The 25,836-nt window shown below is 40.8% G+C and overlaps 1 protein-coding gene across 1 annotated transcript in view; it reads left to right on the top strand.

Annotated features, from left to right (window-relative positions):
- Positions 1–25,836, top strand: part of LOC126335416 (UV radiation resistance-associated gene protein) — a 107,039-nt gene that overhangs the window by 73,640 nt on the left and 7,563 nt on the right. Inside the window, exons 5-8 of the mRNA XM_049998692.1 lie at positions 11,648–11,946; positions 13,536–13,708; positions 18,945–19,171; positions 21,227–21,397. Of these exons, the coding sequence (XP_049854649.1) occupies positions 11,648–11,946; positions 13,536–13,708; positions 18,945–19,171; positions 21,227–21,397 (870 nt within the window). The remainder of the gene's footprint in view (positions 1–11,647; positions 11,947–13,535; positions 13,709–18,944; positions 19,172–21,226; positions 21,398–25,836) is intronic.

Genomic DNA, 25,836 nt, shown 5'->3' with positions numbered 1-25,836 from the left:
AGATCGATGCTATCACTAAATTGTTCACAGTAACTTAATCTCTGCCCTACCTTCCTATTCATAATGAATCCTACTTCCGTTACCATTGTGTCATTTGCTTCTGCTGTTGAAAGTATCCTGTACTCATCCGACCAGAATTACTTGTCATTTCACTTCACTGATCCCTACAACATCTAGACTGAGCCTTTGCATTACCCTATTCAGATTTTCTAGCTTCCCCACCACGTTCAAGCTTCTGACATTCCACGCCCCGGCTCATAGAATGTTATCTGTTTTCTGATTATTCAATCTTTTTCTCATGATCATCTCCCCCTTGGCTGTTCCCTCCCAGAGATTTGAATGTGGGACTATTCCGGAATCTTTTTCCAATAAAGAAATCATCATGACACTTTTTCAATTACAGGCTACATGTCCTGTGGATACATGTTGTATGTCTTTAATGCAGTGATCTCCATTGCCTTCTGCATCATCATGCCGTTGATCATTCCCAATTCTTCTGCCTTTAGGGGCAGTTTCCAACCCCAAGGACAAGAGTGTGCTGTGAACCTCTGTCTGCTCCTCCACCCTCTTTGACAAGGCTGTTGGCAGAATGAGGGTGACTCCTTTTGCCGGAAGTCTTCGGCCGCCAATGCTGTGTATTAATCAGTATTTAAGCAGTGGTGGGTTTCAAACCCAGAACCGATTATGTTTTGATCTAATCAAAGGCACTATTGCTAGACCATCGGTAGCAGGGGATATTGAATGTAAAAAGAGAAGGGCAGCACAAAGGGTGACAGGTTTGTTTGAGTTGTGGGAGAATGTGACAGTGATGCTGAAGAAACAGAACTGACAAATTCTTGAAAATAGGCATAAAATATCCCAAGAAAGTGTGCTAACAAAGTTTCAAGAACCAGCTTATTTTATTCATTCAAAGGCATCAATTACAAGAGAGTAACAAAAAACTTAACAGCTGTATATGTGAGCATAAACAATTAACCTTAACACATTTAAGCATGGAAGCTGACATGAAGAACAAGCTGTATATGATGAATTTATGAATACACAACTACTCCGCTACGTATTGCTTCCATACGGATTGGAGGATAAGGTTGGATTAATTACAGAATGCACAGAGGCATTTAAACAGTCATTTTTCCTGTGTTCTGTACACGAATGTGATGGGGAAAAATGCTAATAACCAGTACAGTGGGATATATCCTGTGCCATGTACTTCACATTGGTTTGTAGATACAGATGTTTATGGAATCGGAAGAAAAGAATGAGATTTGAAAAACAGAATTTAAAAGTGGAAGGAGTATTAAGCAAAACAGACAACTGGAAAGAGAGAGAGAGAGAGAGAGAGAGAGAGAGAGAGAGAGAGAGAGAGGAAAGTTAAGTGCATTCTATAGTAGACAGGTGAATAGCCAGGAAAATAGACAGGTCAGAAAAAAAGTAACAGCAAATGAAGAAAAGGAATAGCTATTGAAAAGAAATTCTGGGTCCAATAAAATTAAGGTAAATTTATGTCATGTGTAACCGTAGGCTTCCGTGGCCGTTGTCAATGTCAATAAAATTCTTCTGGGTTAGAGACCGCATTGTCATTTATAAAATTCCAACGTTTCGGCATCTGTTGCAAGACGCCTTCCTCAGGGTGTGTTGCTAACTGCTGAATGAGCGCAAGTGTGGGTACATATATACTATGGAAGAGTGTTGTGATTGGATGTGAGGATGAGGAGGAAGGGTACTAGGAGTTCATTTTGTTGGCGTTTGCATTGCGTCTTGTTATTGGCGGAAATAGGCGTGTTCCATTGGAGTTTCCTTTACTGCCTGCCATTGGTGGAAATCGGCGAATAGGAGACTTAGCGGCGACTGCAGCGTAGCGTTGTTTACTAACTGCCTAGTATCGACTAGGCCCGTCAGCGCTCTGTGTACCATCCTCCGCTGTGGCCTACTGCATGCCTGTTGCTTTGCGCGAGCTGTCCTTCCGCAAAGCTTTCACAGCAGGCAGCCAAGATGCTGGAAGTCTGTACCTGTCTTCTCTGTTCATATTATGAGGTCGCTTGGCTATTTCTATAGCCTCTCTAATCTTCCTCCTCAAACTAAACGGCTGTTTCGCCAGTACTCGGGCCTCTCGAAATTAGATTTTCATCCTGCACTGCTCATGATGTTCTGACACCGCTGATTTGCTATATTGTTTGAGGCGGATATATCGCTCATGTTCAGTTAGCCTCGTGCCTATTGGACGCCCAGTCTCACCTACATACACCAGTCCACATTCACACTCGATTTCATAAACTCTGGCGGCATGAAACTTGTCAATTGTATCTTTTGTCGAGCTCAGAATGTCTTTTATTTTGTTGTTGCTACGAAAAATCGGCTTCATACCTGCCCGACGGAGAATTTTGCCCAGACTTTCAGTAACCCCTTGTACATACGGTAGCACGGCGGTGTTCTGTGCTTCGTTCTGTATTTCCCTGTTGCCCTCCTTCTTCGGCGCCATGGTTTTGCGTATCAGCCTCATGTCGTAGCCATTAGCTCCAAAAATGGTCCTGAGGTTCTGCAGTTCAGCTTGCAGGTTGTATTCATCGCTGATCCTGTAGGCTCTCTTAGTTAAAGTTCGCAGGGCTGAATTCTTTTGCATAGGATGGTGGTGGGAGGATGCATGCAGGTACCTGTCCGTGTTGGTGGGCTTCCTGTAAACTCTGTGTCCAAGCTTCCCGTCTGGCTTACGATAAACTTCTACGTCGAGAAAAGGCAATACCCCGTTCTTTTCAATCTCCATGGTAAAATGAATTTTGCTGTGCTGCTGGTTAAGATGTTCGTGGAAGTTCTGAAGCTCTTCTTCTCTGTGTGGCCAGATAACAAAGGTGTCATCCATGTATCGTAGCCAGAATTCCGGGCGTAATGGCGCGGACAGGAGTGCTGTTTCTTCGAATGCTTGCATAAAAATGTCTGCGGCAGCTGGCGAAAGAGGGGAACCCATAGCAACACCGTCCGTCTGCTCGTAAAAATCCCCTTTGCACCTAAAATAGGTGGTCGTTAAACAATGGCGCACTAGCTCGCTGATGTCAGGTGCCATGCGTTCCTCTAAGATGTTCATGGTGTCCGTCATGGGTACATTCGTGAACAAAGATTTCACGTCAAAACTGACCATCAAATCCGTATCAGAGACACGCTTCTCTTTCGAAAGTGCTATAAAATGGGTGGAGTCCTTGACGTATGCATCTGTATGTCTCACTAAACGTCTAAGTTTCGGAGCCAATTCTTTCGCTAATTTGTAGGTCGGCGAGTTGATACTACTCACTATCGGCCATAAAGGGAAGGCTTCTTTGTGGATCTTTGGTACCCCATATGTTCTTGGTGCCTGTGGCACCTGTGGAATGAGTCTACGGGTCGTGTCAAAATTCATCCTGGTTTGCTTCAGCAGCGCTTGCGTCGATTTCACTATCTTGACCGTCGGATCCCCCTTAAGTTTATGGTAAATGGGTTCCTTCAAAAGATCCTCCATCCGCTTATCGTAATCTACTGTGTCCAACACTACAGTGGCATTTCCCTTGTCCGCCTGTATTATCACAATCTGAGAGTTGTTCTTCAGCTCCTTGATGGCCTGACGTTCCTCTTTACTGATGTTTTGCTTCGGGGGCTTTGTGTGAGCCAAGACTCGTACTGTTTCTTGTCGGATCTTCTCTGCTTCTGGTTGTGGTAGATGGCGTACCGAGGCCTCCACTGATTCGATAATGTCTTCTTTCGGTATTAGTTTTGGTGCGATTGCATAGTTCATCCCTTTCGCCAAAACTTTTGTGGCTGCATCACTCAAGGTGTGGCTGGAGAGGTTCACCACTGTTCGTCGCGTATCCAAAACTGGTCCTTCATCTCTTGTTTTCCGTTGCAGTTTGTCAAACTTCGTCACCTGGCGACTGGTGGTACATTCACTTGATCTGGCAGCTTGCTGGAAGGTTAACCTGTCGACCTTGTGCCAGTCATCCTCATCCAGTTTCCCACTCAGAAAGAGGTGCAGTTCACACAGTTTTATGTTGTTCACGTCGAGACTACCACGAATGTGACGGATCCTTTCCCGCAATAAAGCTTTGCTGGCCTGTGCACAGATATTCCTGGCCTTGTACGATTTTATGTGGGACGTCAGCCGTAAGAATGTTGGTACTACATTGGCATCCCTACATCTCTTCAGGAACGCAAGATCATTCAGCAGTTTACCTTTTTTCAGCCTCAGTGATTCGAGCTGCCTGATGTTTGCGTAAATCTCCTGCCCATACAGGTGCGTTAAATGTAACCGTAGGCTTCCGCGGCCATTGTCAATGTCAATAAAATTCTTCTGGGTTAGAGACCGCATTGTCATTTATAAAATTCCAACCTCATCCTCACATCCAATCACAACACTCTTCCATAGTATATATGTACCCACACTTGCGCTCATTCAGCAGTTAGCAACACACCCTGAGGAAGGCGTCGTGCAACAGACGCCGAAACGTTGGAATTTTATAAATGACAAAGCGGTCTCTAACCCAGAAGAATTTTATTGACATTATGTCATGTGGTTGGCATAAACTGAGCACATGTTGGAAAGCCATCTCCCAACTGCAGAGTTGTGGGGAAACTGGTGTCAGGAGGGAGAATCCAGATGACACGTAGGGTGAAACAGACACTGAGTTCATCAAAGTCATGTTGAAGTTTGTGTTTTGCAACAGGATATTGTGTGTATCCAATATACACCCTGTGTCTACTCCCATTCATTCTAACTTATAACTTGGTAGACGGCCAGACAGTGTTTACTTAACAGTTGGTATGTGACATGTTGTTTCACACTGTTAAACATCATCCAGTCTTCTACATTAATACGCCTACCTCCAAGTCATTGGTTAGTATAAATAGGCATAGACAAAGGGCGTATACTGAAAACATAAAATATCCTGTTGCAAAACACACTATACATGACAGCCTGTTTCATCACATATGACATCTGGATTCTCTGGCCTGACATCAGTTTCTCAGAACTCCGCTGTGGGAACTGGCCTTGCAACATGTGCTTCATTCTCGCCACCCACCGGACTTAAATTTACATTGATTTCAGTGGTCTCAGCATTTCTTTTCCATAAATATTCCCCTTCTTCACTCCCTTTAACTTTTCTTTTCAGACCTCTCTATTTCCTCCCTCCCACCTGTCTACCATAGAATGCTTTCTGCTCTTATTAGTTTCTTCATATTGGTATTCAGTTATTTTATTTTATTTTTTTAGCTCACTTATAATTAACACAGTGGAGTAAAATATCTATGACACTGAATGGCAGGATCTTGTGGCAGTTGCCCACTGTGGCATAATTTATGGTGGTGGCCAGCTCAGCAGCTGTTGTTGCTGCAGTGAAGATACTGCTCGAGGAATGTTGCATCGTTCAGGGTCTCAAATTCAAACAAAAATAAAAACTTATGAAGAATATATTACACTTGCTACTGTAACTCTTAAACAAAACTTTTTGAATATGTGTTAGTTGACTTTAATACATGTTACATTGCTATTAAGGCTTCTCATCCTTAATCACTTAGGCAGAAAGTACAGCAGTCTGGAAGATCTACACTACTGGCCATTAAAATTGCTACATCAAGAAGAAATGCAGATGATAAATGGGTATTCATTGGTCAAATATATTATACTAGAACTGACATGTGATTACATTATCACACAATTTGGGTACATAGATCCTGAGAAATCAAGTTCCCAGAACAACCACCTCTGGCCTTAATAACAGCCTTGATATGCCTGGGCATTGAGTCAAACAGAGCTTGGATGGGGTGTACAGGTTCAGCTACCCATGCAGCTTCAACACGATACCACAGTTCATCAAGAGTAGTGACTGGTGAATTGTGACGAGCCAGTTACTCGGCCACCATTGACCAGACGTTTTCAATTGGTGAGAGATCTGGAAAATGTGCTGGCCAGGGCAGCAGTCGAACATTTTCTGTATCCAGAAAGGCTCGTACAGAACCTGCAACATGCGGTTGTGCATTGTCCTGCTGAAATGTGAAATGTAGGGTTTTGCAGGGATCGAATGAAGGGTAGAGCCACGGGTCGTAACGCATCTGAAATGTAACATCCACTGTTCAAAGTGCCATCAATGCAAACAAGAGGTGACAGAGACGTGTAACCAATGGCACCCCATACCATCATGCTGGGTGATACGCCAGTATGGCGATGACGAATACACGCTTCCAATGTGCGTTCACTGCCATGTTGCCAAACACGGATGCGTCCTTCATGATGCTGTAAACAGAACCTGGATTCATCCAAAAAACTGACATTTTGCCATTCGTGCACCCAGGTTCGTTGTTGAGTACACCATCGCAGGTGCTCCTGTCTGTGATGCAGCATCATGGGAAACCGCAGCCACGGTCTGCGAGCTGGTAGTCCATGCCGCTGCAAACGTCGTTAAACTGTTCGGGCAGATGGTTGTTCTCTTGCAAACGTTCCCATCTGTTGACTCAGGGATTGACACATGGCTGCACGATCTGTTACAGCCATGCGGATAAAATGCCTGTCATCTCGACTGCTAGTGATACAAGGCCAGTGGGATCCAGCACGGTGTTCCATATTACCCTCCTGAACCCACCGACTCCATATTCTGCTAAGTCATTGGATCTCAACCAACGCGAGCAGCAATGGCGCGATACGGTAAACCGCCATTGCGATAGGCTACAGTCCGACCTTTATCGCAATCGGAAATGTGATGGTACGCATTTCTCCTCCTTACATGGGGCATCACAACAACGTTTCACCAGGCAACACTGGTCATCTGCTGCTTGTGTATGAGAAATCAGTTGGAAACTTTCTTCATGTCAGCACGATGTAGGTGGCGCCAACCTTGTATGAATGATCTGAAAAGCTAATCATTTGCATGTCACAGCATCTTCCTCCTGTCGGTTAAATTTCACGTCTGTAGCACTTCATCTTTGTGGTGTAACAATTTTAATGGCCAGTAGTGTAATATCTTGAGGACTAAAACTCTCAGATAAATCCAGGATAGTCCTTGCCAGAAGTATGTGAATAAGACAAATAACGAAGAGCTAGGCTTGTGCTGTGATGCTTCATTGTAAGATGACCATCTTGAAGATATGTACTGTCATAGCAGCCCCTTATTAGTTAAAGGGTTCACACGACTCACACGCTAGATGGGCTGCCGACCTCCTTTCAGGAGCATGGAGAGGGATGTTGCCAGCAGATATAAACAATAACAGGCTGTCCAAATACACGGAACTACTTCACCAGACAACATGTGACAGTGTTCCACCAATTGGAACTCACATGACTCATGTAACACTCTGCCTACCTAGCTTCATAAGCATGCCCAGACAGTCAGACCGGCAGTGTCTACCTACCGCTAGGAAAAGTTCCTTATCGGTCTGCCACCACAAGAGTTGTTTTTTTTTCTTTTTCTTTTTTTTTTGCATTTAAAACTTAGTGTATGCCAAGAAAGTGTTTTTCTTTAATTAAAATTGACTGTTAGTTCTCTCCTGTCAACTGCAGAACATTACAGTTATTGGCAACGAGGATAAAACTTTAATTTTTGAGCAAAATGGCCTCTTCTGAGGAACTTCTTCAGTCCTTGGTGGATTCAGGCAGTGCTAACACGTTCAGAACTTTGCCCCCACTCACCAGTGTTGAAAGAGTTAGCTCATAGAGGTTATTCAATTGCAAGTAAATTGAACACTTTGCACGTGGCTCGACCGATGTTTCCGGCATTCGATACATCTGTGGAACCATGGTCAAATTATGTTGAACAGTTTGAACAACATTTAGTGGCACCATGTCTTGATACGGCTGTTTTCACAGCTCGCTAGTTGCCTAGTGCCAAAGGGCAGTCTTGTCGATCTGTTGGTTCATCCCGTGACAGGAAGTGTCTCACCCGGCTTCCATCCTGTCCAGACTGTTTCCAGACTCACCAATGGTCGGAGTGCCTCCACTGGCAAGCAAGATTCACTGCTTACAGCCAAGCGGGCCATATCACCATGGTGTGTCAGGCTTTGTGGAGACATAGCATAGATGCCACGCTTCCTGTGGACGCACATGCTCATCACAAATCATCACCTCAGGACCTGGAAGCCTCGCATTCCATTGACGGTGACGGCCCAAGTATTCTTCATCATTCTCCAGTCGGGTGCCTGTTTTGTCCTTACCTTGCAGGTCGTGCTTATTCTCCAAGTCAGCTCTCTAACACTCTCCTTGTCTGGCCACTTACAATCCTTGACACCTCCCCCTTGGTTTGTTTCAATGTGGAACTGGACGTGGACACAGATCTCTTTGCACTTCTCTTGGATGCCGATGTGGTCTGGCAGGCCACTGCTCAGGATCAGACACTGCAAGCTCTCCACAACCAAATCATTGCAGGTTGGCCGACCAGCTGTCGTAGCATCTGTGATGCAGAGGCCCAGCAGTTTTGGGATCATCTGCACAGTCTCCCTTTCCGCAGTGGCGCAATCCATTTTCATAGTGATTCCGATGTTCCGTGCATTGTGCTGCCCTGTCCTGAACATCCTCCATGCTGGCCATTTGGGCGTTGCCCTCACCAAACAGCTGGCCCACTGACACCTTTATTGGCACAGTTTGGATAAAGACATTGCCTCCCTTGTGTCAGCGTGCACCATGTGCCAAACGTGTCCAGTAGCACCCCATTCCAGTATTTTTCGCAGCTGGATGCAGCTGCTCTGTGGGAACGTCTCCACTTGGATTTCGCAGGGTCATTTCATGGTTCCCAGAGGTTCATACTGATAGACTCCGGGTCGGGATATCTTTGTGTCTCCCACATGACTTCTGCTGAGACTATCAAAATTCTCCGGTTCCTCTTTGCTGTTGAGGGACTCCTCAAAACTATTGTTATGGATAATGGTCCACAGTTTATGTCAACTGAATTTAAGTAATTATGTGCTGCTCCTTTTCACCTTGCGTCAAACAACCAGGCAGAACGTTTTGAGTAGATGTTCAAGACCCAGCTCAATAAGCTGCTCAGCGATCACCCGCTGGAGGAGGCCGTGCTGCTTTTCTTGGCTACATACCACCCCCCCCCCCCCCCCCCATGCTCTTAAAAGTCCAGTGAAGATATTTCACAGTTGACCATTTCCCGCTTGGTTATCTGTCCTGGTTCCTGAGGCTTCTCCCCCTCCTGCCCACCTGCCGGCGCACTCCTTTCACGTCAGGCAGGGGGTCTGGGCGTGGATATTCTCTCATCCACGGGCACGCTTGGTGCCTGCGGTCATCACCAAGCTCTGCGGCCGGGTGATGGCTTCTCTCCGGTGGGCTGATGGTTCCGCCCCCCCCCCCCCCCCTGCACCTCAACCAGCTCTGCCCCCATCTGGTGGACTAAGATGGCCCCGGGGGAGCTGCCAGTGCCTTTTGCTGGTCAACCTGTGGTGGAACCTCCACCTCCGCCTCAGCCTCTGTCTCCGCCACCAGCTGTCCATGCTGCGTCACCGCGTCCTGCTCCTGCCGGCTATGAATCCATGGATGTCAACCAGGATACCCCTACTCCTGTTGTGGTCCTGGGGAATTTTTTTCCCAGGGGGGGGGGGGGTGTCGTAGTGACCCCTTATTAGTTAGAGGGCCTGCACGACCGACATGCAAAATGGGCTTCTGACCTCCTTTCAGGAACACTGAGAGAAACATCACCAGCAGATATAAACAATAACAGCCTTTACAAATAAACACGGAACTACTTCACCAGACAACATATGACAGTGTTCCATGAATCGGAACTCGTATGACTCATGTAGCACTCTGCTGACCTGGCTCTATAAGCATGCTCGTACAGTCAGACCGGCAGTGTTTACCTATTGTTAGGTACAGCTCCGGCCAGTACCTTTACCGGCCCAAGCATTGTATACACTCGCCACAGCATTGTAGTAGCACGTTGTGTTTTGGAAATGGGTAGAGTAGATTTTGGTTGGTATTTTCGGCCATTTCTTGTTTCCTTATCTGGTATACCACCAGAAGAGGTGTGGTGTTTTCTTGTTCTAGTGTTTAAAACTTTGTGTATGCCACGAAGGTGTTTTTCTTTAATTATAATAAAGTGTGTTGAAACTGTTAGTTCTCTCCTGCCAACCTCAGGACACTACATGTACATGTTACCTCAATTTCCAGGAATATGTTCTTAATGGATGTATGTATACATATTCCCTGTTGATGAATGGTTAATGATCTTTAATCTTCACAGGTAGCTGTATCCTGTCTCTTTTTTTCTTCTCCTTTCTTCTTCTTCTTTGTAACAGTATAGGATTAGCCTAAATGGTTAATCAGGCTTCAAATCACTGTTTATTGAGAAGTAAATGACATACAAAGATGGGTGGTACATGAAAAGATAGATACACTCACCAAGTTTACGAAGCCTGCCTTGTTGATCATGTGCATGCTATATTGGATGCCTGTGGCCCCTATTGACCGGTTGGCAGCAGTGGAGGAGTAGAGCTATTGTTTGTCAGAATGTGTGAAGTGTGCATCCGTTATGAGCTTTCAGCATGTATTCATACACAAGTATGGAAATGCTGCACCTGATCACCAGTGCATTTTGCATTTGTTTTGCCAGTTTCACAACACTGGTTGTCTTTGTGGAGGGAAAAGAAAGGGGGTGACCTGGTGTCTCAGAGGAAATTGCAGTGTGTGTGAAACAGAGCTTTGTGTGCAGCCCACAAAAATCAACAATTTGCTCAAGCAGTGAACTGGGCATTTCACAGAAAACAATGTGGAATGTTTTTGCATTTCACACCTTACCATTTGTAGCTGTTAAAATTCCTAACCCCAGATGATTATGCACTCCGATTGGAGTTTTGTTCCTGAATGCAGCAAGCTATGGAAGGTGGTGGTGGTGGTGACGACAACTTTGCAAGGACAATGACAAGCCGACTTTCCGTCTGTCGGGAAACAGGATTAGTCAAGTGTGAGAGCAGAGTGCTGAATTGCTGCAACATGGCTCCAGCTGAAATCTGGATTTACCAAATAAAACCTGCAAAAAAGGATGACTGATTGCTGCACTTTATATCAGATCACAGTCACTGAGTGCACCCACATTCGTAATAGAAGGTAACATGATGAATATTTCAGATGTGTTTTTGTGTGTGTCACATACGTTCTGACTATGAACTGTCATTTTCAGACATTAGTTACATGAACAGAAGATGTTTAAGTTAGCTCTTATATTCTCTTCAGTTGATGGGCACATAAACACAGAAATCTGCAGTACAGGTGTGTCTAGGAATTGCTGTGACTGTATATATTAATAATTTAGTAGGTCATTATTGTAGTGTACATATCATCATCTGGCCTACAATGCAGTGATTGCATCTATAATAAAGACCAATGCCAGTGAGATTTCCTTGTGCTGTCATTTCCAGAAAAGTGAGCCTTTCTACGCCCAACATCCATAGTTTTGGTTCTGTATTTGAAGTCCACTCATGTACATATTACCTGTGTGGTCTAGGGTATATGAAAGTATGGACATGGCTTGCTTGTTGAAGTGATAATTGTTCAGAAATGTAATTTTGTGACCTCTTTGCAAATATTGGATGGGGAACATCATTGTCTTCTTGTTTCCTTCCTAGTATTTACTGCTTACAATAATTTATTTGTACTAGCTTAATAATAAAAAGGAATAAGGTAGTGTTTTTATTCCAGGCTACATACTGTTCAACAAGCAATAAAGAAACAAATGCTCTCAGCACAAAGTTTGAGAGAAAAAATTACTCTTGGAGGTCTGGTACCTCTCAGATCAAATGAAGGCGAGTCACTCTTTAGGCTACTGAATGTTAGCCAGTCCAAAAACCGTCGACAGGAGATTTTAAAACTTAAGCAGGAAATAGAAAAATTGAAGTTCAAAGTCTCATTACTCAGCCAAGAGAAAAGGAGAAAGCAGGAACAAGTTGTACAAATTGAAAAAACGAGTATTGCCGTAACTGAAGAAAATCAAGATCGGGGTAAAAACTATTTTATTTCCTTTTTTAACTTAAAATAATAGTTTAAAGTAGTTGTGTTCCTTGTATTATAAAGATATTGTTATTATCACAAATTAAGCAGTGTATAGAATGTTACAAAAAGAGAACTGAAATTATGCATGCCTTTGAGCTGCTTAGTATGTGTGTGTGTGATAAGACTTTGTCCAAAAGATTAACAACATTTCCATTTTTATACACCTGTGTGTTGCTCACTCCCTGTTATGTTAGGTGCGGAGTGGTCTGTCCTCATGAATTTATTCCATTCTTGTTTCTCCATAACTTTACCATTGATTTTAAATTGTTACAATGGCTGATATTCATTAATCACCACTTGAATGCCTTCCTTTCAATTCAGATTTATTACCCTTTGTTTTTTCTAAGATTGACTGGGAACATAGTGAACCAAAGCGTATTCAGTATTAGAAATTATGTACAACTAGCTTTGAATATAACACATTTTTTCCCTTCATTCTAAAGCAGAGACAAGGCCAGAGTGATGGACAAAAAATCTCTGGTAATAGAAGAGTATGCAAAAAATAATGACATTGTATTATTTTGGTTGATACAGTAACACTAAAAAGTCATCAATGGCTCACATTCATAAAAGTAGTGTTCAGATTCCTGTCTGGCCATCCAGACTAACTGTCAGTGGTTTCTCTATATTGTTCAAGGCAAATGATGGTATGTCTTCTTTAGAAAAGACATCACTGATTTCCTTTCCATCCTTCTCCACTTCAAGCTTCTACTCCGTCTTCACCTTTGTTCCTTCCTATCTAAGAAAGCTGTTTTATGTTTACTTTATCATAGAAACATAATCAAAGGCTTAGAACTGTAATACATTCTAAGGAATTGTCATATATAAATGTGAAGAAAACAGAGGAACTTACGACAATGTATTTCAGAATGGCCTAAAGATTATAGTATACTATTGTAACATCTTAATTCTTATAAACATAGGAGGAAAAGTGACTGGAGATGTTTGCAAGAAGTTATTGCAGCCCACATCAGAACAAATAAGTTATACTGCAATATAATGCCATTTTCTGTCATTATTGTTAAAAGAGCAATGTTAACTGAAAAATGCCTAGAATGATGAGGTCAGTACAGATGTGATACAAACAGCAGTAAATAGGATTTATAGTGCTATGTAGTTTTCATTTGAGTGTATTAAAGGGTAGCCAATAACTACAGAAGAGCAGTGATGCCATTTTACAGAAAAGGCTTATCTTCTTAAATATTCCTGTTGTTATTCTAGAATGTTCATTTTGTGCCCATAGAAAGATACCTGTAAGAAACATAGTTTTTCTCATTGTCTACCATTTTGTGCCTGTAGTAAGGATATCAGCTGAATTACTATGTGGTATTACAGTATCAAAAGATACAGTTCACAGGGTTCCAGGGAACTACGTTGTTGGCAATCAATAACTGATTCACAGCTTATTTATTAATTTTCAGAATATTTTCAAAATTTTCTTGTTTGTGTCACCACTGATGAATTATTTTTAAATTCCTGATCAGTTTTATTCTGTTTTCAAGTGTTTATAAATGATGTTTGCTGTTGCACTTTCAAGGAATTAACTTAATGGCCAAATATGAACACCTGTACAAAGAAACAGAGCAGTTAAAAGAATGGAGAAAGAGCTATTTAGATGCTCGGGAATCTTTTGTGCATATAAATGCCCAGCTTAATTTTCGCAGAAGGCAACTGATTTCGGAGTTAAGTTTCATATACCCAATCGTACAGGTATGTTATCATGTTAATGTTGCTTATTGCTAAAGACTTCTAGTATTATTGGATGGCTCTGTGTTGTTTCATATAGTGCATTACTGTTAAATTGTAAATTGTGAACAGCGGTGAACATAATGAATATAGTGTAGAATATAGATGCCACGACCAATTTGTAGTACTTTGATGCAGGGATAAACATTTAGTTCTTGTCTTACAAGAGGTCGCACCTCCCCCCCCCCCCCCCTCCCCCCAAGAATAAATCGTGATAATACTGTGTGAGACGGTCTCTAACCTCTATAATGGCCTCATTTCAGCAAGGAAGAAAATCTACAAGTTTCCTCACATATGCCATGTTCAGCTGAAGCCCTTCATGATGACTGGAGCTACTAAATTTTTGGGATACTGATCAGTATGTTTCAAGTGGTGATCGAGATAGTTCTCAGTTTCGAATGTTGAAATTTACATAGTATATTCATCAGCAAGATGTTGAAGAAAGGGCACACTTTGTCACCAGGAATGTTGAAATAAACAATGTGGTCCACGATTGTGGTAACCTGAATGAGTGGGCTCAAGTCATAGTGTGAAAAATAAACCAAAACATAACAGTAACTCCTCTGGCATGAACCACACACTCCATACAAACTGTGGATTAAAGGCCTCACTGGGTATTAAGTGAAACTGACATCTTGCAGTTATTTAAAACAGGCAAAATTGCAACTTTTCGGACAAAAATACATGCTTTGAGTCCACTACAGTCCAGTTTCTCTGTTATTTGGCTTACGGAAGACATGCAGCTTTATGTGCCACACTAGCCCAAAAGTGCATAAATAAGGCTGGTGACTCCATGTAGAAAGAACAACATGTAGCTGAAAACTTGAAGTATTCAACATTGTTATTGTCATTTCTGTATCTGTTATATTGTCTGTGAAAATAAATAGAAGGCATTATTTTCGGAATGACCCCAGCACAAGCCATCTTAAACCATCAAGTGTTTCCAGGATTCTTCCTCTTACATAACCATCATTTGTGATTCTTACCAGCAACTAAACACAGGGTGATTCAAACAGAATACCACAACTTTAGGAATTTAAAACTCTGCAATGACAAAAGGCAGAGCTAAGCACTATCTGTCGGCGAATTAAGGGAGCTATAAAGTTTCATTTAGTTGTACATTTGTTCGCTTGAAGCGCTGTTGACTAGGCGTCAGCGTCAGTTGATGCTAAGATGGCGACTGCTCAACAGAAAGCTTTTTGTGTTATTGAGTATGGCAGAAGTGAATCGACGACAGTTGTTCAGCATGCATTTCGAACGAAGTATGGTGTTAAACCTCCTGAAAGGTGGTGTATTAAACGTTGGTATAAACAGTTTACAGAGAATGGGTGTTTGTGCAAAGGGAAAAGTTCTGGACGGCCGAGAACGAGTGATGAAAATGTAGCACGCATCCAGCAAGCATTTGTTCGCAGCCCAGGAAAATCGACTTGCAGAGCTAGCAGAGAGTTGCAAATTCCACAATCAACTGTATGGAGAGTCCTACGAAAAAGGTTAGTTATGAAACCTTATCGTCTGAAATTGGTTCAAGCACTGTCTGCAGCTGATAAGATTAAAAAAAATCGATTTCTGTGATTTTATCGTTGCTCAAATGGAAACAGATGAATCTTTCGTTTCAAAGATTGTGTTTAGTGATGAAGCAACTTTCCACACTAACGGGAAAGTCAACCGTCACAATGTCTGTATATGGGGCACTGAGAATCTGCGGGAAACAACTCAGTATGAACGTGACTCGCCTAAGGTGAACGTTTTCTGTGCCATTTCAGCCAATAAAGTTTTTGGTACCTTTTTTCTTCGAAGGTGCTACTGTAACTGGACTACAGTATCTGGAGATGTTAGACAAATGGCTGTTCCCTCAGCTCGAACAAGAAGCACAACAATTCATATTTCAGCAGGATGGAGCGCCACCACATTGGCACTTATCTGTCCGTAACTACCTGAACGTCAACTACCCGAGGCGATGGATCGGCTGCCAGGCAGCCCATGACAGAGCACTTCATCACTGGCCTCCAAGAAGCCCTGATCTTACCCCCTGCGATTTTTTCTTATGGGGGTATGTTAAGGATATGGTGTTTCGTCCACCTCTCCAAGCCACCATTGATGTTTGAAACGAGAAATAACAGCAGATATCCAAACTGTTACGCCTGATATGCTACAGAGAGTGTGGAACGAGTTGGAGTATCGGGTTGATATTGCTCGAGTGTCTGTATATTGAACATCTCTGAACTTGTTTTTGAGTGAAAAAAAACCTTTTTAAATACTCTTTGTAATGATGTATAACAGAAGGTTATATTAAGTTTCTTTCATTAAATATGTATTTTTAAAGTTGTGGTATTCTTTTTGAATCACCCTGTATATCTAAAAACAAAGACGATGTGCTGGCAGGTCGATAGACACACAAACAAACACAAACATACACACAAAATTCAAGCTTTCGCAACCAACAGTTGCTTCTTTAGGAAGGAGGGAAGGAGAGGGAAAGACAAAAGGATGTGGGTTTTAAGGAAGAGGGCAAGGAGTCATTCCAATCCCGGGAGCATCTGCTTGTGTGTGTGTGTGTGTGCGTGCGTGTGTGTGTGCGTGCGTGCGTGTATGCGCGCGCGTGTGCGTGTGCGCATACCTGTCCTTTTTTTTCCCCTTTAGGTAAGTCTTTCCGCTCTCGGGATTGTAATGACTCCTTACCCTCTCCCTTAAAACCCACATCCTTTTGTCTTTCCCTCTCCTTCCCTCCTTCCTGAAGAAGCAACTATTGGTTGCGAAAGCTTAAATTTTGTGTGTATGTTTGTGTTTGTTTTTGTGTCTATCGACCAGCCAGCGCTTTTGTTTGGTGAGTCACATCATCTTTGTTTTTAGATATATTTTTCCCACGTGGAATGTTTCCCTCTATTATATTCTTACCAGCAACTAAATTATACTCAACACATAATTTTACCTAGTGGCCTTCCATTTGATTCCTTTTGTCTGGTCGATGTTACCCTACTACATTTCTCCTTTACTTATTATCCCACTATCAAATGCCAGTCCCCCAATACAATTACATTACCACCTCCCTTATGAACTGAATAATTTCCTGTATCTCATCACACATTCTTTCAATCCAGTCTTTCAGCTGTGGGAGATAGTACAAATTCATATTTGTACTATTATGAAGAGTGTTGGCTTTGTATTTATCTTGGCTATGATATGGCATTCTTGTGCTGTTCGTAGTAGCTCTCCTGTCTTCCTCACCTGTCTAACTTCATCTATCCATTTTTATTTTCATATTTTCTAGCATATGCAGTGTCATAGAGATGTAATATTCCATATGCTTACCTGTAATGCAGCAGATAAATTTTTTCCTCTAATGGCAGCATCCTCGTGAGTAGTGTCAATGTGGAGACTAAAAGGGCGAACTATTTTACCTCTGGTACATTTTATCCAACAAGATGTTATTGTCATTAAACAGTAGAGTAGAGTAGAGCGGCGACACAGCTCTTCGTAGCTACTCCCATTGTTAACTCCACAGTTACTTATTTTTACATTTTTGCTTGCATTTTTGTGTAGAGAAATGTCAATTAGAGATACTCCATTTGATAAATTATTGTCTGTGAAGGTAACTGTATAAAATAGACTTGTATGTTGACACTGTAGCTGGCTGACTGACTTATAATTTGTGATTGTCATGCTTACTCTTAAAGAATTAAGGTTTCCATTTTGAGATTACATTTTTGTTTTGTTTTTGACAGTACTTTTTTCAGTTAAATTTCTTCGTATGTTGACAAAGAATACTCACCTCAAAGCTTTAAAACACCCATATCAATAAAATAAATCTTCATTTTTCTTTCAGGCCATTTTGTTTTGTGATGATTTTGTGGAATAATCTCTTCTTTGGCTGAGGGCTTTACCTGATATTTAATAAACACAATTCTACACTATTTTAATAAATGGATATCACTAAAACTGATTTTTAAATATTTTAAATGTGTACATTTTCGAAATTAAAATGTGGGTAAATACAAGTTCATGACTACCTCAATTCGAAATTGTTTCTCTTCTAATTCTCTGTTAATGGAGCATGAGATGAACATCATATCACCTCAATGGGACACTGCTCCAAGACCCATTTTTTCCACTTTTAATGGAATGGATGTAATGAGTAATAACATAGTAATTGAGTACTTAATTGCTGATACATCACAGAATATTGTTGCTTCCATTTTTCTAAACAGAGAGACATTTGTTTAATTTATATATATGAATTTTGGCTCAAGAAAATTACTACAAATAAGTGCCTGTGTAGAGTTAGTGCTCTGCTTTTAATCACTGATGAATAATTAATGTTGTGTAATAAGTACACAAATGATTAGGCAATGAACTTCTGGTTTTTGTGATGTGTTTATCTGCTAACAAGCAAAAATATGAAATCTTGCTCTATGAAGCAACCACATTATGGCAGATCCAGTACACTTTAAGACTGTACTGTTCGTCTGCATCGGCCATTGTTGAGTAAATACTGATAAATGGCCCCGTCACACAGAAAAATATATGCCCTTAATTACATACTGTGTTAAGCAGGTCTGTTTCTTTTTTTTTTTTTTTATCAATATGTAATAATGTCAGTTCTTTCATTCTTTTTCTTTGCTGGCTTTTGTGGAAGATACACAAATAAATCTTTCAGCAACAAATCTTGTTATATGAAATTGCATTAACAATTGACAAAGCAGTATGTAAACTTTTAACAAAGGGAGGATGTTACTATTGGCTTGGTTGCAATTTTCATTGCTTGTGGATATAGGCTTGTCTGTCTTCCTTCATGTAGATGCCATTCGTTATAAGAGGCAATTGTTATTGCTGTAATTTTAAAAGTAAATGAGTTCAAATCAAGTACTATTAACACTCTGAAAAAGGCAAATTTGTGTCCTTCCTTTTATAGGTATTACACGATAAAAAATTTGCACATGAATTTAAATTTTATATAGTGAAATTGATGGGTCATCAGGTTTTTAGCATATACTTGTAAACTTCACTTGGTCTACTTGCCTGTGTTTCCGAAATGTGTCTATGAAGATCTCAGAAGTCTAGTATTAAATGTTACTTTTAGGCAAATCAACACAAAAGAGCTCCAAAACATGTTATTGCTTATTCTTTTGTGACTTTGATTTAGTACTTCTAAATACTTCATGGCCATTTGAAAGAAAAACTTAATTCCATTTTATCCTAACAGGAATCAACAGACAAGTTCACAATTGCTGGTGTCCATTTGCCCAATTCTGAGGACTTCGCAGGGCATGAAGAAAACACCATTTCTGTTGCTCTGGGATATGTTGCCCATGTTGTGCAGATGATTTCAGTATTTCTGCAAGTTCCGTTAAGATACCCCATTATACATTTTGGATCAAGAAGCAAAATTGTGGATCATATATCAGATAAAATACCGGATAAAGACAGAGAGTGAGTAACTTAAACACCCCCCCCCCCCCCCTCCTTAGAAACAAGTTATAGCAGGAGTAGTCAACCTTTTCCTCTGCCGTTCACTCAGTTTCTTGTAAAATTTTCTAACCACTCACTAGTTCCGCAGTAATGGCGATTTATAAAATAGAGAAGTATCTTTACATTATAAAATTTATAAAGCAGAGTTGCAACAAGTTAAAGCATATAATAGTAATTACATACCAAATAATTCACGTGAAAATTGTATGAAAACTTGAAAACCTACGAGTGGGTGGTATGGACCAGGTTGACTACTCCTGAGTTAAAGTGTTAGTAGGGACATCACTTACCATAGTGAAAAGTGCTTCAGAATAATACAGCAGCATGTGCGTGTGCGTGTGTGTGGGGGGGTGGGGTGGGGTGGGGTGGGGTGGGGGTTGTCCGCATCTAGTGTTTATACTTGCTCAAATTTTTTGATGCACATAGTTCAGTGTAGTCCCTTGGCATGCTGGGAGCGTTTGACTTGCTTCATGCTTGTATGACTTGACAGTCAACTCTGGGGAAGAGAGGAAAAATTCTCTGATATTCACTCTGTAAAAGCACTTGAAGGTAAGTAAGACTAAGCCACTTCATTTTATGAACTTATTCCTTCATCAAAAGCTTTAATTGCTTTGTGAAAATAGAAAACTGCTAAATTTCATTTCACATGCCTTTTAGTATGATAATGTTTCACAATCTGTTTTGAAGAATGTAAATGGTTAAATTTTTTGCACATGCTAGTGTGAAATCTTAGCTTCTTAACAAACCATTTACCTTTGTAGTCTTTGTGAAATAATGCTATTTATGTAGCATGTAAATCTGATTTACAAATTTGTGTTGAAAGTGTGATAATGTGCAGCTTACCAATTGCTATGTTCCAGGCCACACATTCTAGCAAGTGAAATATAGATAAAAGTACAAAGAAGTTTTTGAAATGGTAGTGCACTGATTTATCATCTTTCTGAAGTAGACATGAGTTATTAAAGTGCACCAATGCAGCAATCACAAACTGACTGAGTTCACATAAGTTTAGTATAATGTCAAACCCTGCAAGAGAGGAAAAACAATTACTAGCATTCATTGCATGCTTAGTATTGGACCCTCATATGATTTTAATCATCCATGTTCAGAAAACTTCAAATACATTCAAATTTTTCCCTCAACAATGGCAGATTACACTGGAGGATTCTCTACCAGTCATATAATAGCCCAAACATTATATCATAGAAGCAATTGATTCTTGTCCATTTCTTATAATGTTGCAAAAACAGATCGACCCAAGCTCTTCCTGCCTCCCTTTGTTAATGGACCTTGTAGACTACTACTTGTCGCTTACTGGTAAGCCAATCAATGTAGGGAATCACATGTGAAGACATAAAATTTCTCTTCTATGTGAAGTTGGAAAGACACTTTTTCCTTTCCCAGTTCTGCACTGGATACAAGTTTTCTCTCAATTTTCTGTGAAATGTTTTCCTAAATGCTTGCAACACCGACTGTGGTATGTTAAATATTTTAGCAGACTTCAGTTTCTATTTCTGATCGCATGAATTGCCTTGGTCATATTTATTTTGTTCCATTTCCTCCTTTTTTCCTGCATGGTATATTTTGTTTTTGTTTTTGGCAGTCTAGAACAGAAACGGTACAGGTTAATCACGTAGACAATGTGCTACAAAATCTGACAGTGGCCTATGAGCATTCATACTTGGGACAAGCCTTGCCCAAACGTGCGTGTGTGTGTGTGTGTGTGTGTGTGTGTGTGTTTGTGTGTGTGTGTGTGTGTGTGTGTGTGTGTGTGTGTGTGTGTGTGTGTGTGTACGTGCACGCGCACGCGCGCGCGTTTCACTCTTCATACATAATTTCTGGAGTATAATTTTGTTGTTGACATCGTATCTGAATAATTTTGAGGAACTTTATAATATCTTACCCTTAATTGTAAAAGAACTGCAGGTATGATGTTTTAAAGAGATGTAGATAGTAAGTTATGCAGTATTTGCAGTCTGCCTCAAGCAGTAACAGAAAAATTTCTCCATGTCATAGGTTCCCATTATTTTCAAGAGGAAAGGACAAACTTCAGTTCAATTATGGTGTTTATTTATTAAATAAGAACATTGCTCAACTTAGATGGTATTTTGGCTTACCAACACAGGATCTTAGAGCCACACTACCAAACATGGCAGCACTTCTTCAGCTTGGTCCAGGAGCTAACAAGTAATTGTTTATAATTGTTTTACTATTTAATTTAGGTTTTCTTCTTTTTGTATGAAACTTAGCTTCACTAACGAAATAGTGTAACGTAGATCTGTACTGTTTTGTGAACAGAGGCCAACTCTGGATATCCAAGAAATTAAATGAGTCAGGGAAATAACTTGCTGTAAGATCTCTCTCTCTCTCTCTCTCTCTCTCTCTCTCTCTCTCTCTCTCTCTCTGTGTGTGTGTGTGTGTGTGTGTGTGTGTGTGTGTGTGTGTGTGTGTTTTCTATCCTATGTCACATTTATGAATAGTCTTAGCTTAAGCTTCAAGAATAGTAATAATTAATGTGCTTAAGTGTTTTATGCAAAATTCAGACTTTTTACATTTCTCAGTAGACAGCAGATATGAAACTGAAGTGTCCAGTTATTATTGTCTTCACTTTGTGTATTTGTCAAAAAATTATGTGTAAAACAGTTGATTTATCACAGTGGTTTGCATTTTCACCATCACTGACTTTACAGTGCATATGCTTGTAGTGAAAAAGAGCATATTATTTTGAATAAACCTTGTCAACACATGGCTGTCCAAGGTATGGTGACATTTTGTGACTGCAAGTATCTTAAAGTTTTAATTGAGCTGCGAATGTGCATAATTTTGAAGTATTAACATTGCAGCATCATGTATTCTGGTCCGAAATGTATGAAGACTGTCCTGAAACTATTTAAAAAGCAGGCCCAATGTAAATTTTGCTGCAAATTACATGTAAATGTCAGATAAATGTACAAAATGCTTATGGCCATTATTGACTGTCCAGACATACACTGAAATGTATTTATGTGGCTGAAATGGAACATACACCATAAATTCTCTCATGGAACATGATTGTAAAATACAATCACAGAACTGTACATGATTCATAACTGTGGAACTCTATGAGCTGCAATCAGTCCATAAACAGCATAACATGGAAGTTAATAATATCGTTATATGTCCCTGGTGAATCTCCCTCACCTCACTGAATTTTGTATGCTGATCTGCAAAGCATCATCATTTTTCATATCTTGGACAAATGTTACATGAAGAAATACACATGGTGCCTCACAAAAGACGCCAGGAAGGGGTCCACAGGTCACGCGGCATGGCCGCTGGCTGCCACCATGCCTGACTCTCATACACTAATCTGCCAGTAGACAGCTGCATGCATGCTTCCCCTGAGTTAAACTTAAACAATGTTGCTGTCTAATTAACTTAAGTTTACGTTTATTTACAGTAGGTGCTCAAATGATGTTCCTCTTTGTTAAGAACATCCTGACATCTCCTAAACATAGTAGCAAACACTTCTCAAATTTCAGCTGCCGAAATCATGGAAATGGCTAGCCGAACCCTGTCTTCCAACTCTTCAAGTGTGTGGGGGGTTGGTTGCATACACCTTGCATTTTAACATTCCCCAAAGGTAAAAATCGCACAGATTTAGATGTTGAGAATGAAGAGGCGAGTCAACTATCCTGTCATCAAAAATACTTTGTAGTGCTGGCATAAAAGCATTGGCGACATGTGGTCTTACATTGTCCTGCATGAAACAACCATACGTCTTTTCGTTAGGTGTTAGTTCTCGGAAAAAAGGCTGCAGTATATTGCTCACATACCTGTCAGAATGTATTTTTTTGTAGAAAGAGATTGCTCCAATAATTTTTCTTGCACTAATTGTCCAACACACTCCTGTTTTCACCTCATGCAGAAGTCTTTGATGTAATTCATGAGGATTTTCGGAGCTCCATTGTCAATTATTCTAAGAATTTATGTACCCTGACAAATGCAGCTGTGCTTCATAAAAAATAAAAAAGAGGCATCTCAGGATCAGCTTTCTCCTCGTGCATAGACTGTAACAGCCAGCTGCTGTAACAATGTCAAGCAACAGTGTCCGAATTCCTCAGTTGATGCACTACTGTAATTTTGTATGGTTTCAATTTCAGTTTGTGCACAGGTATGTGAGTAGATGCTCTTGACACACCAATCTGAAGTGCCAAATGGTATAGGGATTTTCACTAGCCTCTTTCCAAGGCTACCCCTATCTTGTGTAATTTATTTTCAGTTAAAATACTACATTTTCTATGCCTTCATTTGTGTAACACAGACCCAGTCTCTTGAAATTTCTTCACTAATATGCGTATCATCAGATCATTGGAAACATACACACCAGGAAATTTTCGTATGAATTCATGCCAACATACCACATACAATTCAGTTTTTGTGTAGTTCAACACAAGAAAGATTCATTGATCCTTTGTGTATACGATACCAAATGGAAACATGATAACAAACTCAATACTGCCTACCAGCAGACGCAGCAGCAACAGCCAGCAAACACATAGCGTGACCCACAGACCCCTCCCAGGCATCTTTCATGATACACCGTGTACTAACAAGCCACTTCTTATACAGGGTGTTACAAAAAGGTATGACCAAACTTTCAGGAAACATTCCTCACACACAAATAAAGAAAAGAAGTTATGTGGACATGTGTCCGGAAATGCTTAATTTCCATGTTAGAGCTCATTTTAGTTTCGTCAGTATGTAATGCACTTCCTCGATTCATGGCCAGTTGGCCCAATTGAAGAAAGGTAATGTTGACTTCGGTGCTTGTTTTGACATGCGACAGATTTTCTTTGAACGTTTGGGCAGGCATTGTTGGTGATGTCTTGATTGGGCCCCATGTTCTTCCACCTATGCTCAATGGAGCACGTTATCATGATTTGATACAGGATACTACCTGTGCTGCTAGAACATGTGGCTTTACAAGTATGACACAACATGTGGTTCATGCACAATGGAGCTCCTGCATATTTCAGTCGAAGTGTTTGTATGCTTCTCAACAACAGATTCGGTGACCGATGGATTGGTAGAGGTGGACCAATTCCATGGCCTCAACACACTCCTGACCTCAACCCTCTTGACTTTCATTTATGGGGGCATTTAAAAGCTCTTGTCTACGCAACCCCGGTACCAAATGTAGAGACTCTCCGTGCTCGTATAGTGGACGGCTGTGATACAATATGCCATTCTCCAGGGCTGCATCAGCGCATCAGGGATTCCGTGTGACGGAGGGTGGATGCATGTATCCTTGCTAACGGAGGACATTTTGAACATTTCCTGTAACAAAGTGTTTGAAGTCACACTGGTACATTCTGTTGCTGTGTGTTTCCATTCCATGATTAATGTGATTTGAAGAGAAGTAATAATATGAGCTCTAACATGGAAAGTAAGCATTTCCGGACACATGTCCACATAACATTTTTTTTCTTTGTGTGTTAGGAATGTTTCCTGAAAGTTTGGCCGTACCTTTTTGTAACACCCTGTATAACTTTATTTATGCCAACATGTGTTTTTGGTTTTCACCTACCTTCATTCAGTAGGCATAATACATTTACATCTTCAACAAAGTACAGGGTGATTCAAAAAGAATACCACAACTTTAGGAATTTAAAACTCTGCAACGACAAAAGGCAGAGCTAAGCACTATCTGTCGGTGAATTAAGGGAGCTATAAAGTTTCATTTAGTTGTACATCTGTCCGCTTGAGGCGCTGTTGACTAGGTGTCAGCGTCAGTTGATGCTAAGATGGCGACCGCTCGACAGAAAGCTTTTTGTGTTATTGAGTACGGCAGAAGTGAATCGACGACAGTTGTTCAGCGTGCATTTCGAACGAAGTATGGTGTTTAACCTCCTGATAGGTGGTGTATTAAACGTTGGTATAAACAGTTTACAGAGAATGGGTGTTCGTGCAAAGGGAAAAGCCCGTGACAGAGCACTTCATCACTGGCCTCCAAGAAGCCCTCATCTTACCCCCTGCGATTTTTTCTTATGGAGGTATGTTAAGGATATGGTGTTTCGGCCACCTCTCCCAGCCACCATTGATGATTTGAAATGAGAAATAACAGCAGCTATCCAAACTGTTACGCCTGATATGCTACAGAGAGTGTGGAACGAGTTGGAGTATCGGGTTGATATTGCTCGAGTGTCTGGAGGGGGCCATATTGAACATCTCTGAACTTGTTTTTGAGTTAAAAAAAACCTTTTTAAAAACTCTTTGTAATGATGTATAACAGAAGGTTATATTATGTTTCTTTCATTAAATACACATTTTTAAAGTTGTGGTATTCTTTTTTAATCACCCTGTATTATGCAAACTACAGTTGGACGAAAAACCCGAAATGCCTCTTTGCATAAATAAAGTTATATAAAAATTGGCTGATTGCTATATTTCTTAAAGAAATATAATCCATAGCAATGAATCACAACCACCATTAATGGATTCATTAATATATCAGACTTTTAATGGGGAATGTGTCAGGATACTTGCAGTTTAAGGAAGCAGTGGTACACCTGACCTTCTCAGAATAAGATGTTGCATGTTGCTCACTTTTGTGACTGAACATTGTTGTGCTGAAATACGACTTT

This window comes from Schistocerca gregaria, chromosome 2 (genome assembly GCF_023897955.1).
Source record: "Schistocerca gregaria isolate iqSchGreg1 chromosome 2, iqSchGreg1.2, whole genome shotgun sequence".
NCBI classification, from domain to species: Eukaryota; Metazoa; Arthropoda; class Insecta; order Orthoptera; family Acrididae; genus Schistocerca; species Schistocerca gregaria.
The sequence above is the reverse complement of the archived record's forward strand: the minus strand, read 5'-3'. Positions and strand labels throughout refer to the sequence as shown.